At 48.3% G+C, this 13,357-nt stretch overlaps 3 protein-coding genes across 14 annotated transcripts; 2 read left to right on the top strand and 1 right to left on the bottom strand.

The window, feature by feature from the left end:
• The first annotated feature begins 21 nt into the window (after positions 1–21).
• On the top strand, positions 22–732 carry CG12231 (uncharacterized protein). Its single transcript, NM_133162.2, has one exon. The coding sequence runs from the start codon at positions 143–145 to the stop codon at positions 692–694; it is 552 nt and encodes a 183-aa protein (NP_573390.1). The 5' UTR covers positions 22–142; the 3' UTR covers positions 695–732.
• Positions 733–867: 135 nt separating this feature from the next.
• CoRest lies at positions 868–9,835 on the bottom strand. Of its 10 annotated transcripts, none has more exons than NM_001201742.3 (11): positions 9,375–9,665; positions 8,449–8,761; positions 8,330–8,377; positions 8,135–8,269; positions 7,835–8,049; positions 7,601–7,774; positions 4,436–4,923; positions 3,930–4,143; positions 2,941–3,129; positions 2,163–2,870; positions 868–2,090 (listed from the first exon to the last, which is right to left on the bottom strand). In NM_001201742.3, exons 2-11 carry the CDS (start codon positions 8,666–8,668, stop codon positions 2,007–2,009), a joined length of 2,475 nt encoding a protein of 824 aa, NP_001188671.1. In that variant the 5' UTR covers positions 8,669–8,761; positions 9,375–9,665; the 3' UTR covers positions 868–2,006. The 10 variants fall into 10 exon arrangements, with proteins under 10 accessions (NP_001188671.1, NP_001014752.2, NP_001014753.1 ...); NM_001258824.1 differs by having other exon boundaries at positions 1,791–2,090; positions 9,367–9,737; NM_001258825.2 differs by having other exon boundaries at positions 1,791–2,090; positions 9,195–9,665.
• Positions 9,836–9,953: 118 nt separating this feature from the next.
• Idh3a (Isocitrate dehydrogenase 3a) lies at positions 9,954–13,336 on the top strand. 3 transcript variants are annotated; one of them, NM_001272776.1, is made up of 6 exons: positions 9,960–10,091; positions 10,368–10,436; positions 10,937–11,104; positions 11,466–11,860; positions 11,933–12,068; positions 12,139–12,633. In NM_001272776.1, exons 1-6 carry the CDS (start codon positions 10,065–10,067, stop codon positions 12,475–12,477), a joined length of 1,134 nt encoding a protein of 377 aa, NP_001259705.1. In that variant the 5' UTR covers positions 9,960–10,064; the 3' UTR covers positions 12,478–12,633. The 3 variants fall into 3 exon arrangements, with proteins under 3 accessions (NP_573388.1, NP_001259705.1, NP_728257.2); NM_133160.2 differs by lacking the exon at positions 10,368–10,436 and having other exon boundaries at positions 9,954–10,091; NM_167657.3 differs by lacking the exon at positions 10,368–10,436 and having other exon boundaries at positions 12,139–13,336.
• The last annotated feature ends 21 nt before the right edge of the window (positions 13,337–13,357 follow it).

Here is a 13,357-nt window from a genome sequence, read left to right as displayed (position 1 = left end):
ATATCTCAATAATAACACTAACCAACCAAATCAACTCAACTCCACGTATTTAAATTCAAAGTGTCCTTCCCAACTCCTGACGTTCGTGGAGTCCAGTCAGCGTTTGCGTTATCCGATTTTATTATTCTTCTTCTACCGTAAAATGTTCCTGAATGCCCTGCGAAGGATGCGCTGCCTGTGCGGCGACAGGGAGATCAGTACCGAAGACATTGAACAGAGGGAGCCGGTAATGCTGAACATCTACGACCTGTCCACCAGCAACAACTACACTTTTCCGCTGGGCTTGGGTGTCTTCCATTCCGGCGTCCAGTTGTACGGGCGAGAGTACGCATTTTTGGCGCTCAATCTCTCCATTTCCGGCATCTTTGAGATTCATCCCTGCAATGGGCAGGAGGAGTTGGGCGAACACTTCCGTTTCCGGAAGAGCATTCTGCTCGGCTACACCGACTTTACCTGCGCTGAAGTGAAGCGCGTTATCAACCTGCTGGGCTTCGAGTTCCGCGGGACCAGCTACCACTTGACCAGCAAGAATTGCAACCACTTCTCCAACTGCCTGGCGCATCTCGTCTGTGGCCGTAAAATTCCGCGTTGGGTCAACCGCCTGGCCTACCTCATAACGTGTGTCCCATTCCTCGAACGCTTTGTGGTCTCCAGTCCATCACATTACCCTCACTTCCGTCAATTTCAGCTCTAATCTTATACACATATATATATATATATAGATATCGCTTGAATTATACTACATTTTTAATTAACGACAGCTTGGGAAAGGAAAATGACAAGAGGTTCTCTTTTAGCCCATCATGCGGTGGCCTCAATGAAACCACCCAACCAAAAAAAAAATAGAAAACATCAGTAATGTTAATTATATTTATCGTATATTTATTGTTAACAACTCGTTGGACAGCGACTCATTCAAGTCGAATCCGAATCCGAGATGTACAAACTTCTTATTTAGACCTCTTTTACTAAGAACAGAGAAATCGAGTTTCATAGGCCAGTGTATATACTTAGGATACTAGGTTTTAGGTTTAGGTTTCCGTTTTCGGTTTAGGTTTCCGTTTTCGGTTTCGGTTTCGGTTTTAGTATAGATTGAGTTTCGTCTGCCACAACATGCATCCTCCTATTACATTATAGACTGTTTTCCAATGTGGATACCGCTTGCTAGCTTGCTTGTATGTTTACAATGGTGGCCAGGTGTTGGCTACACCATAACCATGCCATGCTGCTGGCCTAACAGAAACTCCCTGCCGAAGTGCCGAAGTGGTGAGGCCGGATGGGTGATATTCCAGATTGTATTAGCTGGGGTAGCTGCGTTGGCAGCAGGGCTACCCCACTTACTTGTTATATGCTAGGTAATGTCACGAAAAAAAAAAAAAAATGATGAGTTTGGTTATTAATTTACACGCGTACAACTCCTCTTCTCATTTATCATAGTTTTACATACATAAACTGCGCTAATTTCGACGACTTCTTCCCTTTTGGGGCGCACTAATCCATAGTTTTGTGTGGTCTACGTGGCACCGATCCGCCGTAGGACAGTATCTACCCGTCAAACCCATTTAAAATATCTCTGACCTATACATTGTTGTGAAAGATACATCGTTCCTAAATCAGCGGTGCTCAGCGGAGCTCGGCGGAGCTCCTTCTTCGTGCTACGACGGATTCAAAGATTACGTACGTGAGTTGCAGAGCTTATGTATTTACGATCCCCGGGGTCGTGTGTGGAGGTGTGTTATGTGTAATCGAACTGTCTCAAGGTTACCTCAAATACAAACGAACTAATCTCTACAAGCCTAGATAAAGCCGTGATGCTTTCTTTTTTACGATAAATGCGTCCCAAGTTTAAAGACAATTAAGAGAATAAAAAAAAAATAACTAATCCGATGATCAACCGCATGGCCGGCTGCACAGTTCTTGGACGTCGTCCCCCAAAACATCAATCTATGTTATGTATCGGTATATATCTATGCGTGCATATATATCGCGAGTGAACACGTCGCTCCTCAGTTGGCCAGGAACTCTGCGACGCTGCTTCCGCCTCCGGTGCTGAGCGCGATTTTCTTCGCCGGCGGCTGCTCGGCGACGGGCTGTGGAGGAGGAGAAGAGACGGCTATTAGAAATGGACCAGCTCGACAATAGCCGTATGATTCAGAACGCACCAATACAGAGCTATCCCGCTTGCTGCCAGAGCTGTTGGCAGTCTGGCCACCGCCCGTTGCAGCACCTATGGCTGCGATCCCGCTCGCGGGATTGGATTTCTGAGCGGACAACTCCTCGCTGCTGGTCTGCGTTTTGGATGCGGGCGCACTAGTTGTGCTGGACAGTGCGGACGAGCCGGTGGATGTGGCAAGTCCAGTGGTGACAACGTCGCTGCTCGAGTTCGTGGCCGTGTCAGACTCATCTATAATGGTGATTGTAGCACTGGTGCTGGGCTTGCTGGCGGAGGTGGCGGCACCGATGACGCCAGAGGCTGTGCTGGATGCCACAGTGGCCACGGCATCTGCTGCCTCGGCCACGCCAATCTTGAGCACAGCCGCTGCCAGCTCCGGCTTCTTAGGGTCCTCCTTCTTGGGCAACGATTCCTGCATGGTCTCAACTCCGTTGTTGCTGTTTTCGGTGGACTGTTTCCTGTCTGCTGTCGCGCTCGCGGCGGATGTAGAATCAGCCGCGCTGGGCGCAGATGCTGTTGCGGCGCCAGCCGCGGCTGCGTCGACAGCAGGCTCGGTCTGCTCCTCTGCGCCCGACTCCTCGGACTTGCCAGCCTCGTACTCCTTTACGATCTGGTCGAGATTGTAGCGGCGCCGATTGTTTAAGTAAAAGGTGCGCACGTGCGCCTCCGTTTTGGTGGCCACCACCTTGGCAATCGTCTGCAAGCATAAGAAGCGAGATTAGTAGCCATTCGGGACAATTCGGGAGAACGATGGACGTTTCACTTACAGGAAAGTTTTTTCCATACTCGCGGATCGCGAGCAATGCCACTTGGATCTCATCCGGCAGCCAACGGGCAGAGATGCGTGGCTGGGCAGATTCGGTGTTGGCTGCCGCCGGCTTGGAAAGCACATCATCCACATTGATGGTTTCGCACTCCTTGTCTAGCTGCTCCATTACTTGCCTATTCTTCTGTATCTGAAATGGGTCAGGGTGCAGGGGAGCATTCAGTTGAAAGTTGTCAGTGGGTCTATTTGGATTGTGGAGTGGTTGTAAGTGGAGTGGTGTTCGATGATATGTGGCAGTGTGTGTGTGGGATGGTTGTAGTTATGTTTTTATGTGGTTATGTGGTGCCTCTGCTCGCAAGGAATGCAGCTCAATACTTTACTGTGCAATATAAACTGAAAATCTCATCCATTCTGCGATAATTGCTTATGAATGTACGTTTGACCGACTTCTCATGACCAAGTGCATACGAAATTTATCACTAAATTGCTCTAAAAAAAAAAACAAAAAAAACTAGATAAGGGCACACTGCACGAACTTACAACTCTGTTGGGCATTTTCTGCATTTTAACAACACTGTTTGATTATAACTGTAACATGGGTGCAACCAGAGACCGACATAATCATAATGAATAATATATTATATAAAATTATAATGGTCTTTGGCACAAAATAGCTTGCAAGCTCCCAGCTCTGATCCATAATCTGGATCATGAGTTATATATTCTAATGATTTCTTTGTTAGTCTTAGATATTAAACTATCTGATCTAGAAAAACATAATTCAAATAACCGAAAGGGTTTAAAACGACAGTCGGGATTTCAAGTTTTAGTTTTCAGGGAATTTGTGTATGTGATTACTGAGATCCCTGAAAGACTATTCTACTACATCCTAACTAAGTCGCAACAAGTCCCAATGTCACTCCTACTACGCCATACACCACTTTTTAATGAATGGTGTGGATGGGTTTCCGGCTCCATCGCGCTGCTTACTTCGGCCATGAGCGCTGTTAGCTTCCGCTCGCGTTCCGCCAAATAGAGACTGGGATTCCCGCAGCTTGCGAGGGCCGTGAGGTCATCGTGGTTGATGTACATGCCCTTGGGCGGTTTGCGCTTGGATCGATCGGCAGTGGCGGCGCAATTGTGTGTGGACCTTCGGGGAGCATTGCCCTCCGGCCCGGAAATGGGTCGCCGATTGCCCGTGCGCCTGCCGATCGCCGTATTCGCGTCGGCGGTTTGGAGTGGTTTGGAGTGTGTGTAAGTAGGTGTGTGGGTGGTTTTTGGTGTTTTTTTTTTTTGGTGGGTTTGGTTTGGTGGTGAGTGTGGATGGTCGCGGGCAAAACGACAAAGTTCAAGTGAATGCAGCGTTTGATTTGAATTTGTTCGGGATCGTTGCCGAAAGTAAGGTTGTTACGGGGGTTGAGTTGGGAAGAGAGATAGAAAACTTGGCATTAGCTTGGTGTCATGGATAACTTCCGGCGCTGGCGTCATATATCTACCTCCAGTGGGTGTGACAGCTCTTGCACATGCGCCCCAGCGGCGAGTCGTGCAGCACATGGCAGACCACGTTGCAAATCTTGCAAAATCCGCCCACCACCATGCGTCGCATCAGGCCAGGATCGCCCCCCATTTCGCCGTTGTTGTTGTTGTTGCCGCCATTGGCACCGATGGCTCTATCAGCGGCTAGGCCGAGTGCCATCATCTCCTCGATCTGGGCGTTTCCGGCGAAGAGGGACAACTGCTCGGCGTCCATGTCGTTGTTGCTCGTGTTGCTGATGGTGTTGCTCCCGCCGACGGCCTGGATGTTCTCCTCCCCGTTGTTGTTGATGTTGCCACCGCCGCCGCTGTTGCTGCTGCTATGGTTGCTGTTGATCGTGTTGGCAATGATATTTGCAGGGGTGGTGGTGTTGGAGTTGGTGGTGCTGTTGTTGGTTGAGGTCGTGGTGGCGTCGATGGTATTTATGGTGCTATTTGTGCCATGCCCTTTCTGCCCAGCCAGGATTTCATCCGCAAGTGCATTCCAAATGGCGGTTGCAGTTGCAGCAACAATCGTTTCGAATGCAAGTCACGTTTTGCGAATGGACACCGAGCAACACAGGGTATTATACGATTCGATTCGATTCGATTCGATTGGGGTTTTTGCATTTCATTTCGGTTCGACATTGGTTATTGGCAGTTCGTTTCGTTAGGTTTCGGTTCGTTCGGTTTCGGACATTTTCAGGTGGGATTATTGTTTATATTATGGTGTGTTTTGATTGTTGGATTTGGTTTGTTCGTACCGTGAATGCAAAGAGAAGAGAAAAAAAATGTATGTGGTTGTTGCTTTAGTTCAGTTGGTAACACACTTATAGAAGTACAAGATTGCATTTGGGTTGTTTGTTGCTGTTCTTCGGGTCAATTCCTAATCTCACCAACTGCACTTCAATCGATCCTTTGCCACGCTCTCTCTCATCCCAACATCTCAACATTTCCAACATCCCCACAGCCCAATATTCCTAACCCATCCCAGTCATGATTCCCTAGAAAACCCATCCCGCCGCTGCCAAGTGTATCTGAATGGTAAGCATTTGTCAGTATGGTGCCAGATCCAAAGGTTCCTCTACAGGATGCCTGTGGATCGGGGCCATCAAGCACTTATGTCGTGGGTTCGCTTTCTAGCAAGTGTCTTATGTTTAGGTGAGGGTGGGTGGGTCCTTAAAAGTATATTAAGCATTTGGTTGGATTTAGCCGGAGATCAGTGGACATGGCTGATTAGTTCGAGCAGGGAAAGTGGGATCAAGTTTCAAAGTGGTGCAGTGATAAAGGTGGAAACTTAAGGCATACATGTTGTACATAGCGATAGATAGATATATATAGATTGTTGTGGGGTTAATGTCGTTGGATGAGGATGTGCGGTTGGGAAACAAAAAATTCTAATTGGAAACGAAAACAGAAACGGAAAAGCGAAACGAAACGAATCTCTATGAATAAGAAACACATATAAATTGTTGGTTTTTGGGTTGTTGTTTAATCTCTTCGCAAACAAGATATGCATTTCTTAGGATTAGCATTAGGTGTGGTGATCCATTATGATTATCGTCTGTGGCAGGATGAGTTTGGGAATAGAAACGAGTGCTTGCTTTTCTCCTTTCTTTCCACTCACGGTATACAACTATGTAATGTATGTATGTATGTATGAATGTACAATTTTTTTGGACTTTGCTTTCTTTAAATTAATCAATCTCGTTATATAAGTTACTATTTTAAGTATAATAATTTACGATTCTATTTATAATAATTTAAAAAAAAATATTTTAAGTTGTATATACTATTTATATAAAGGTGTACGTGTCCGTGTATGAACAAAGAACAATTCTTTTTGTTGCTATGCCTTAGTCGAGTGCCAGTCAACCTGATTTGGCGATCCAACGCGATGCAAAGGACTTCTGCAGGCAACCAAATCAACCAAATCAGGCCAACCTTCGCGGAATACATATTAATTCTCAAGTGTGTGTGGCGCAATCTTTGCGGTGTGTGAACGAAAATCGTATCATTACTGCGTTTAAGTCTTATGGATGCTGGTCAAATATTGTTTTTGGTATTCGTTTGTGTGTGTGTGTGTGGATAGTGATTGAAAATGTTATGAGATGTGTGCAGGCACGGCGATTATCTGAAAAATAACGAACCAGACTTTCAAAACGACATACATCGCTGGCTGAAAATGAAGAGGATCGCTGGGGGGAACAGGTACAGTCCACACTACCAACCATTGGCAAATCGAGGATTAACCTGACATTCTGTCAATCCCGCCTCTCTTTTAGCCTTGCGATTCAACAAGCTTCTTAGCTAAATTTGATTGATCGACAGCCAGTGCAAGACATGGCTGATTGAAAGGATTTGAGAAGCATTGTTGCGGCTCCTCAGTTTCCCCGCGCCTGGATACACTCAAAAGTTTGCACTTAAGGGGTCACATGGGTTATCCAAAAATTCATTTCATTTAAGTACAATAAAATGCCTAAGCAATACTTGTGTAGACAGCGAAATTAAATCGAAATGTTATAATCAGATTTTACACATATTCAAAATGCTGATTGTTTTATTTTCATCGACTATGTGCAAGTGTGGTTTTGTATTACTTTAAATCTAATTGTTCGGTTTCAGCGTTCGATATCAGCGAAAATATGTCCAGTGAATGAGTAGTCTTGAAAATATCCTTTTAAAGACGCGCGCCCCATTTCGGCTTGTGCCACCCATGTAACCCCTTGGCACAGTAAAGAATACATTTTAATATACATTTGCATAGCCTAATCACAATCCTTTGTCGTGGACAATCTTACACAACTACTTTGGGGCACATTGATAACCAATTCCAGTAGCCTTAGCCTAGATTTACATACGTTATACTAGCCCTAATAAATGTAGTCTACAATCTCTTTGTGATGCGATTCTTTGTGGTAAAAGCTGCCTACTTTGGCGATTCCTGGAGGCGCCAGGGGACGTGGATCTACGGGGAGAGGCGAAGGAGTCGTCTCTTTTTGGATGTGGTTTGTGTTTTCGAAGTTTAAAACAATTCGAAGCGATTGTGTGTGGATGAGCGAAGTGTATGGATGTGTGTGCGTGTTTGTGGGGGGATTGTGGAAGGGATCTCTTGGCTTTTCGCTTAGCTAGTTCTAACAGATAATTACCTTGTCATCGTTATCAGACTCCTCGTTGCTGCCCACCTCGCTGCCGTTCTCGGAGCCATCCTTGACCACCGCCTTGATGGCCTTTTCTTGGCGATCCATGGCGCTGCTGCGGTGACGCGTCTTCTTCCACGAGTAGTAGTACTTGACCAAACTGGCTATGGATTTGTCTGGCAGCTGTGGTCGGAGTTGCAATTGCATTTAGGCGGTTCAAAACAATATGCGCGGCTCACTCACCATCTGGCGGATGCGGTGGAAGCTCTTCCCGTGGAACTGGAAGGCCTGTTCGAACAGCACCTTGTCCTCGATGGTCCACTCGTCCGGGAAGGGCGTGAAGTTGGCCAGGTCCATTACGGCACGCTCCAGATCGTGTTTGTGCCAGAACAGCATGCCCAATGCCTGTTCGCCGTTGTAGCCGTACTTTTCCTTGGCCACCGAAATGTACTCCTCCACTGCAAGGTTACAATACGTGTCTTAGTATTCTATTCGCTGGCACAACCCAGAGATCAAATGGGCAAGTAAGCCACTAATACGTACATTTCAGATCAGGAATCTCCTTGGTGGGCGACCATACGAGGAGGGCGCGTTCGTTCATTTGTTCCGGGCGGCGCTCCGCTTCCGGAACGAGCGGCGGACAAACCGCCTGGTAGTCGCGTCCAACGCGGATTTTCTCTATGAAATGAAAATTTGTTTAAAGACCACATCGTGCGGAAAAAGACTACAGGTACTCACCTTCGTACTCAGACTGCTTGGCCTTGCTCTTGCCGTTCCGTTTGGTGGCTGGAAAAGGGAGACGGTACAGATAAGTGGGCTGAAGTGGCAGGAAGGTAATTCCGGGGCGTTTCACTTACAGTTGTCGTCGTCGGAGCTCTCCGGCGTGCCTGCACCTGGCACAGCTGTGGTGGTCTTCTCGTTCGCATTGGCGTTCCCGGAGTGGCCGCTGTTGTTGCCGCTGCCCACGAGGCTGGCGCTGTTGGTGACGCCGCCCGTGGTGTGCGTATTGGGACTGGGGCCGCGCGAACGGCGCCCGTTGCGCACCACATCCGTGGTGTTGCGCTCCGCCAACACCATCTTGTCCCGGATGAGCTGGGCGCGCTTGTTATGCTTCTCCAGGGTGCTAGTTTTGGCTAAACACGAGCACTAGCGAACACGAGCACTGCGGAGCTGCAAGAACAGTGGGGACATGTGTTAACGACTGATTCGGACACGGATGACAGCCGTACTCTGCTCTCCGGCTGAAAAATCCAGCAAATAGAAACTCTGCACCGCGTTTGGCGAGAGTGTGCGCTTGGCAAGAGGCACTTTTCCCGCAACGAGCGCAGAAGTGCGCTGTCAAACAGATACATTCATAAGTGTGCGTGCGTCCGTGTGAGCGTATGCGCGTGTATTGCGTGTGCTAGCGACGCGTGTATAGGTGTATGGGTGAGGGCCAAGCCAGCTGAGTTTGGAAACGGCAATGCATTTGGATTTGAATGCAGGAATCCGAATCTGGCTGGACGGAGGGACACGGAGGGACTCGGAGGACGCCTACCTGGTACTCTGGTGCCCCACAAGCACACAACCGAAGACGCTGCCACACGGATCTCACTGCACGTACCGTTTTCGCCCGCTTACGCAGTACGGCCTGCCGGACGCGGAGCTGGGGCTACTTGGAAAGGAGTACTCTTGGCCAGAAACTCCAGATACGGAACGCTGCGAACGGCTGGTCAGTGGAGTTGTTGCGCGCAGGTAACTGAAATCCAAACTGAAACGCGGAAAAAAAAACTCACTCGCGTACCGATTCTCTCTGGTCGTCCGTGGGCACAGCGCACTTTGTCGCCGACGACCGCAGTTCAGCTTTGTCTGTCGGTTGATCCGATTTTTTGCCCTCGCCTGGCTTCTCGACAGGCGGCCCCTTGGATTATCCTATCCCCGTTTTCGTTGGAGATCGAGAAACGGCTTCGCTTGCCCCTTTTTGATGGACACTCTCAGCACTTTTTCTAGAATATACGTCAGAAAACTGAGCGAATGCTCAAATTAATTTAAACTGTGGCTGTAGCAGCCACGGTTGCAAGGGATACACAAACTATCGATTAGGCCGCTCCGATATTTCGCTTTTGCCCTGTACAGGGATGCCACACGGCAGGCTGTACTGAATTTCGGGCAGACGACATCGATATTCGACATCTGTTTATTCACAGCCAACTTTAATGTGGTTTTACGCCATACATATGATGCTCGTACAGCAATTATGTGACTGATGCAAGCGAGAGCATACAAATACGGGGATATGGGTGATTTGTAATTCCACCCCCATCTGAGCGCAGTCCAGGTGGCAACGACGCTGCCCCCGCATGCCTATCGACCGATATACCGCAGATTCGCCAGTTTTCCGCAAGGTGGCGACTACGGCGGGCGCAGACTAAAAAGACAGACTTTTTTCTATATAATATACGGCAGGAATCAGTGCAAAAACCGATCCAACGCAATGGCTGCTAGATTCATACAGAAAATTGTAAGACCCGTTTAGGCTTAAGCGACTTGACCCGCCCCGCGTCGCGCCTCTTAACCCCACCATACAGCGACCAAACCAATTCTGCAGGACAGCAGTTGATTACGTGCTGGCCAAAAAGTACTGGCCAACTACCACTAACATTGCGATTTTGTTTCTCGTCCGACGCTCCTGCCCTCCAACTCCACGCCCGCTAACCAACCCTGCAAACCACCGATGCAATGATCTGCGATTCCGCGATTCCCAACGACAACAACACATTACGCAAAACACTTGCAGCTCAATCAACTGGGTTTGATTGCAGCGCGTGATGCTCCGGCGGTGACTGCGACGCCAGCAGTGAGCCAGGTTGGTTCCATAACAGCGGCGGCAGCGACGGAACCATCCGGGATCCGCAGTGGGGGCCACCACCTCCTTCGCCAGGACATCAGCTGTCCGTCCGGCGAAAACGAAAAGAGCACAGCATTAGAATTCGCATTCACTTTACATAACACTCTCTCTCTCGCTCCCTCGTTGCGTGGCCGAGATATCGATAACGGCGGGCAGGGCGGGTGGTTCGGACCCTCGAAAATCCCACCCCCTACTCGAGAGGCGGGAAAAAATCAGTTACCGAGATTGGGCCCTGATTTGCGGCCTTATCAGCGCCGTGGGAATCATTTGTGCACTCTAACCTCAACGCGACGAACTGTTTGGCACGGGGGGTAGGGCGGACGGGATTTTTGTTTGGCATGGGCACTTATGTAATCCCGCTAGATGCTGCTGCTGTTGCTGCTGCCCATCTATGCGTTTTCTCGCCACCATTTCTGTAGATCACTCTGTAACCCGCCTATGGTCTTGCTATTTTCCAGGTCAACGCGACTCCCGCCGCCAGCCGGTCCTACTCCTCCGGCACCAAGAAAGTCACCCTCATCCCTGGCGATGGCATCGGACCTGAGATCTCTGCGGCCGTGCAGAAAATCTTCACCGCCGCCAATGTCCCCATCGAGTGGGAGGCCGTGGACGTGACCCCCGTCCGGGTAAGTGTCGTAATCCCAGCCAGAGTTAGTGGTTCAACTTGACATTTCAAATCCAAGTTGAGCGCCATCGCCTTCGAAGCGCGTGGCCGTTTGACAACAGGTGGCAACTACGGTCGTCTGGGCGGTAAATTTGAAATACAACCAGGCTCTAGTTAACATTCCATTGCCATATATTCGATATAAATGCCAAATCAATGGATACGAATCCATGCAATATTTTCGCCAAATATTAATTTGCTCTGTTAAAAGCCAAAAAAAAAATGCATACATATGTCGGAGAAGACGACACATATATAAAACAATTTGCGAGCTAGCTTTATTTATTTACTTCTTATTTCATTTGTGCGTGACATGTTAACAGGGACCCGACGGAAAGTTCGGCATCCCACAGGCCGCCATTGACTCGGTGAACACGAACAAGATCGGCCTGAAGGGTCCTCTGATGACGCCCGTCGGCAAGGGCCATCGGTCTCTGAATCTGGCCCTGCGCAAGGAGTTCAATCTGTACGCCAACGTGCGTCCCTGCCGCAGTCTCGAGGGCTACAAGACGCTGTACGACGATGTGGACGTGGTCACCATCCGTGAGAACACCGAGGGCGAGTACTCCGGCATCGAGCACGAGATCGTCGACGGCGTCGTTCAGAGCATCAAGCTGATCACCGAGGAAGCCTCCAAGCGTGTGGCCGAGTACGCCTTCCAGTACGCCAAGAACAACAACCGCAAGAAGGTCACCGTGGTGCACAAGGCGAACATTATGTAAGTTGGCCACGAGAGCTACTCTTTTTTGTTGTTGTGAAACTAATGCTATTTTCCTACCATTTCTCACAGGCGCATGTCCGATGGTCTCTTCCTGCGCTGCGTCCGCGACATGGCCCAGAAGTTCCCAGAAATCCAGTTCGAAGAGAAGTATCTGGATACGGTGTGCCTGAACATGGTCCAGAACCCCGGAAAATACGACGTGCTGGTGAGTTGAATTACGCAGTCGCTAAAGTATAGTATCAGCGACTAAGCTAATGCCGTCTCCATAATGCCAGGTCATGCCCAATCTGTACGGTGATATTCTGTCTGACATGTGCGCCGGTTTGGTGGGCGGCCTCGGCCTGACGCCCTCCGGCAACATGGGCCTGAACGGTGCCCTGTTCGAGTCTGTGCACGGAACCGCCCCCGATATTGCCGGCAAGGACCTGGCCAATCCCACTGCCCTGTTGCTGTCGGCGGTCATGATGCTGCGCCACATGGAGCTCAACACGTACGCCGATAAAATCGAGCGTGCCGCCTTCGAGACCATCAAGGAGGGCAAATACCTCACCGGCGATCTGGGCGGCCGTGCCAAGTGCTCCGAGTTCACGAACGAGATCTGTGCCAAGCTGTAGACGACGGATCACGGACCATCCGCATAAGCTGTAGCAAGTATCGCCAACCATAACAACAACCGATGAGAACAGAGCAGAGAATTACGCCAGGAATATTGCGCAGAGAAGGAGGATGATGCAGTATGAACAACAGCAATTAAACACTCGCCCCAAACCAAAAAAAAAAAAAAAATGTAGCAGCAGCAGCAGCAACAGCAACAACAGCACTCACTAAACTTTGCCGAAAGTTTCCTACGTTTCCTACCTTTTTACAAATTGTGCCAGCAGCACCGCTCGCCCCGAAAACAACAACAAAATTTCTATATAGCTAACACTACCTAAAGTATTTTTATGTTCGAATACCTAGGTATATTATTTAATTTGCTTAGGCCAAACTTGCAAGCGTTAAAATTCGTTAAATTGCCAATTTTACTTGCGATAGTAAAGTATTTTTGTCGCCATCCAGCCAACACCTTGAGTTATTATTGTTTATATAATTCGTATGCAAAATGATAATCTTATTTAATTTATTGATTATTAATTCTCTAATTTGTTTAGCCCCTTGAGTTGAGTTCAGTTGAGTTAAGTGAGCTCCTTGTGCTGTGCAGCGTGCAGCCGATACTCTTAAAAAAGAATAGAAAGCAATTTTTTGTCAAATTCGAGGCAAAACGTGTGAACGTGAAGCCAGGACTAGTGGAAAGTTGAGTGCAAACGGTTACAATAATTTAATTCTAAACAGAACGCAAGTAAAACTTATTCAAACCAAGAGAGAAATACACAATACAAATGCTATGAAATGAAGGCAATTGTTATTAATAGTTAAGCGAATTGTAATGCAAAGTCATCATGCAATTGTTAAAACTCAATAAAGGAAACAACCAAAATAAAAACACAAATCGCA

This window comes from Drosophila melanogaster, chromosome X (genome assembly GCF_000001215.4).
Source record: "Drosophila melanogaster chromosome X".
NCBI lineage: Eukaryota > Metazoa > Arthropoda > Insecta > Diptera > Drosophilidae > Drosophila > Drosophila melanogaster.
Note: the sequence above shows the minus strand (reverse complement) of the source record. Positions and strands in the feature narration are given on the sequence as shown.

What these genes read in the sequence shown, in the direction of transcription:
- CG12231 (NM_133162.2), top strand. Translation starts at nt 143, where the DNA reads ATGTTCCTGAATGCCCTGCGAAGGATGCGCTGCCTGTGCGGCGACAGG.
- Idh3a (NM_001272776.1), top strand. Translation starts at nt 10,065, where the DNA reads ATGGCTGCTAGATTCATACAGAAAATT. An exon ending in TGGACGTGACCCCCGTCCGG is followed by an intron (nt 11,105 to 11,465) that starts GTAAGTGTCGTA and finishes ACATGTTAACAG; the next exon opens with GGACCCGACGGAAAGTTCGG. An exon ending in CCGGAAAATACGACGTGCTG is followed by an intron (nt 12,069 to 12,138) that starts GTGAGTTGAATT and finishes CCATAATGCCAG; the next exon opens with GTCATGCCCAATCTGTACGG.
- CoRest (NM_001258824.1), bottom strand. Translation starts at nt 8,668, where the DNA reads ATGGTGTTGGCGGAGCGCAACACCACGGATGTGGTGCGCAACGGGCGC. An exon ending in CAAGCAGTCTGAGTACGAAG is followed by an intron (nt 8,270 to 8,329) that starts GTGAGTACCTGT and finishes TTCATTTCATAG; the next exon opens with AGAAAATCCGCGTTGGACGC. An exon ending in AGTCTGATAACGATGACAAG is followed by an intron (nt 4,924 to 7,600) that starts GTAATTATCTGT and finishes CTGGCTGGGCAG; the next exon opens with AAAGGGCATGGCACAAATAG.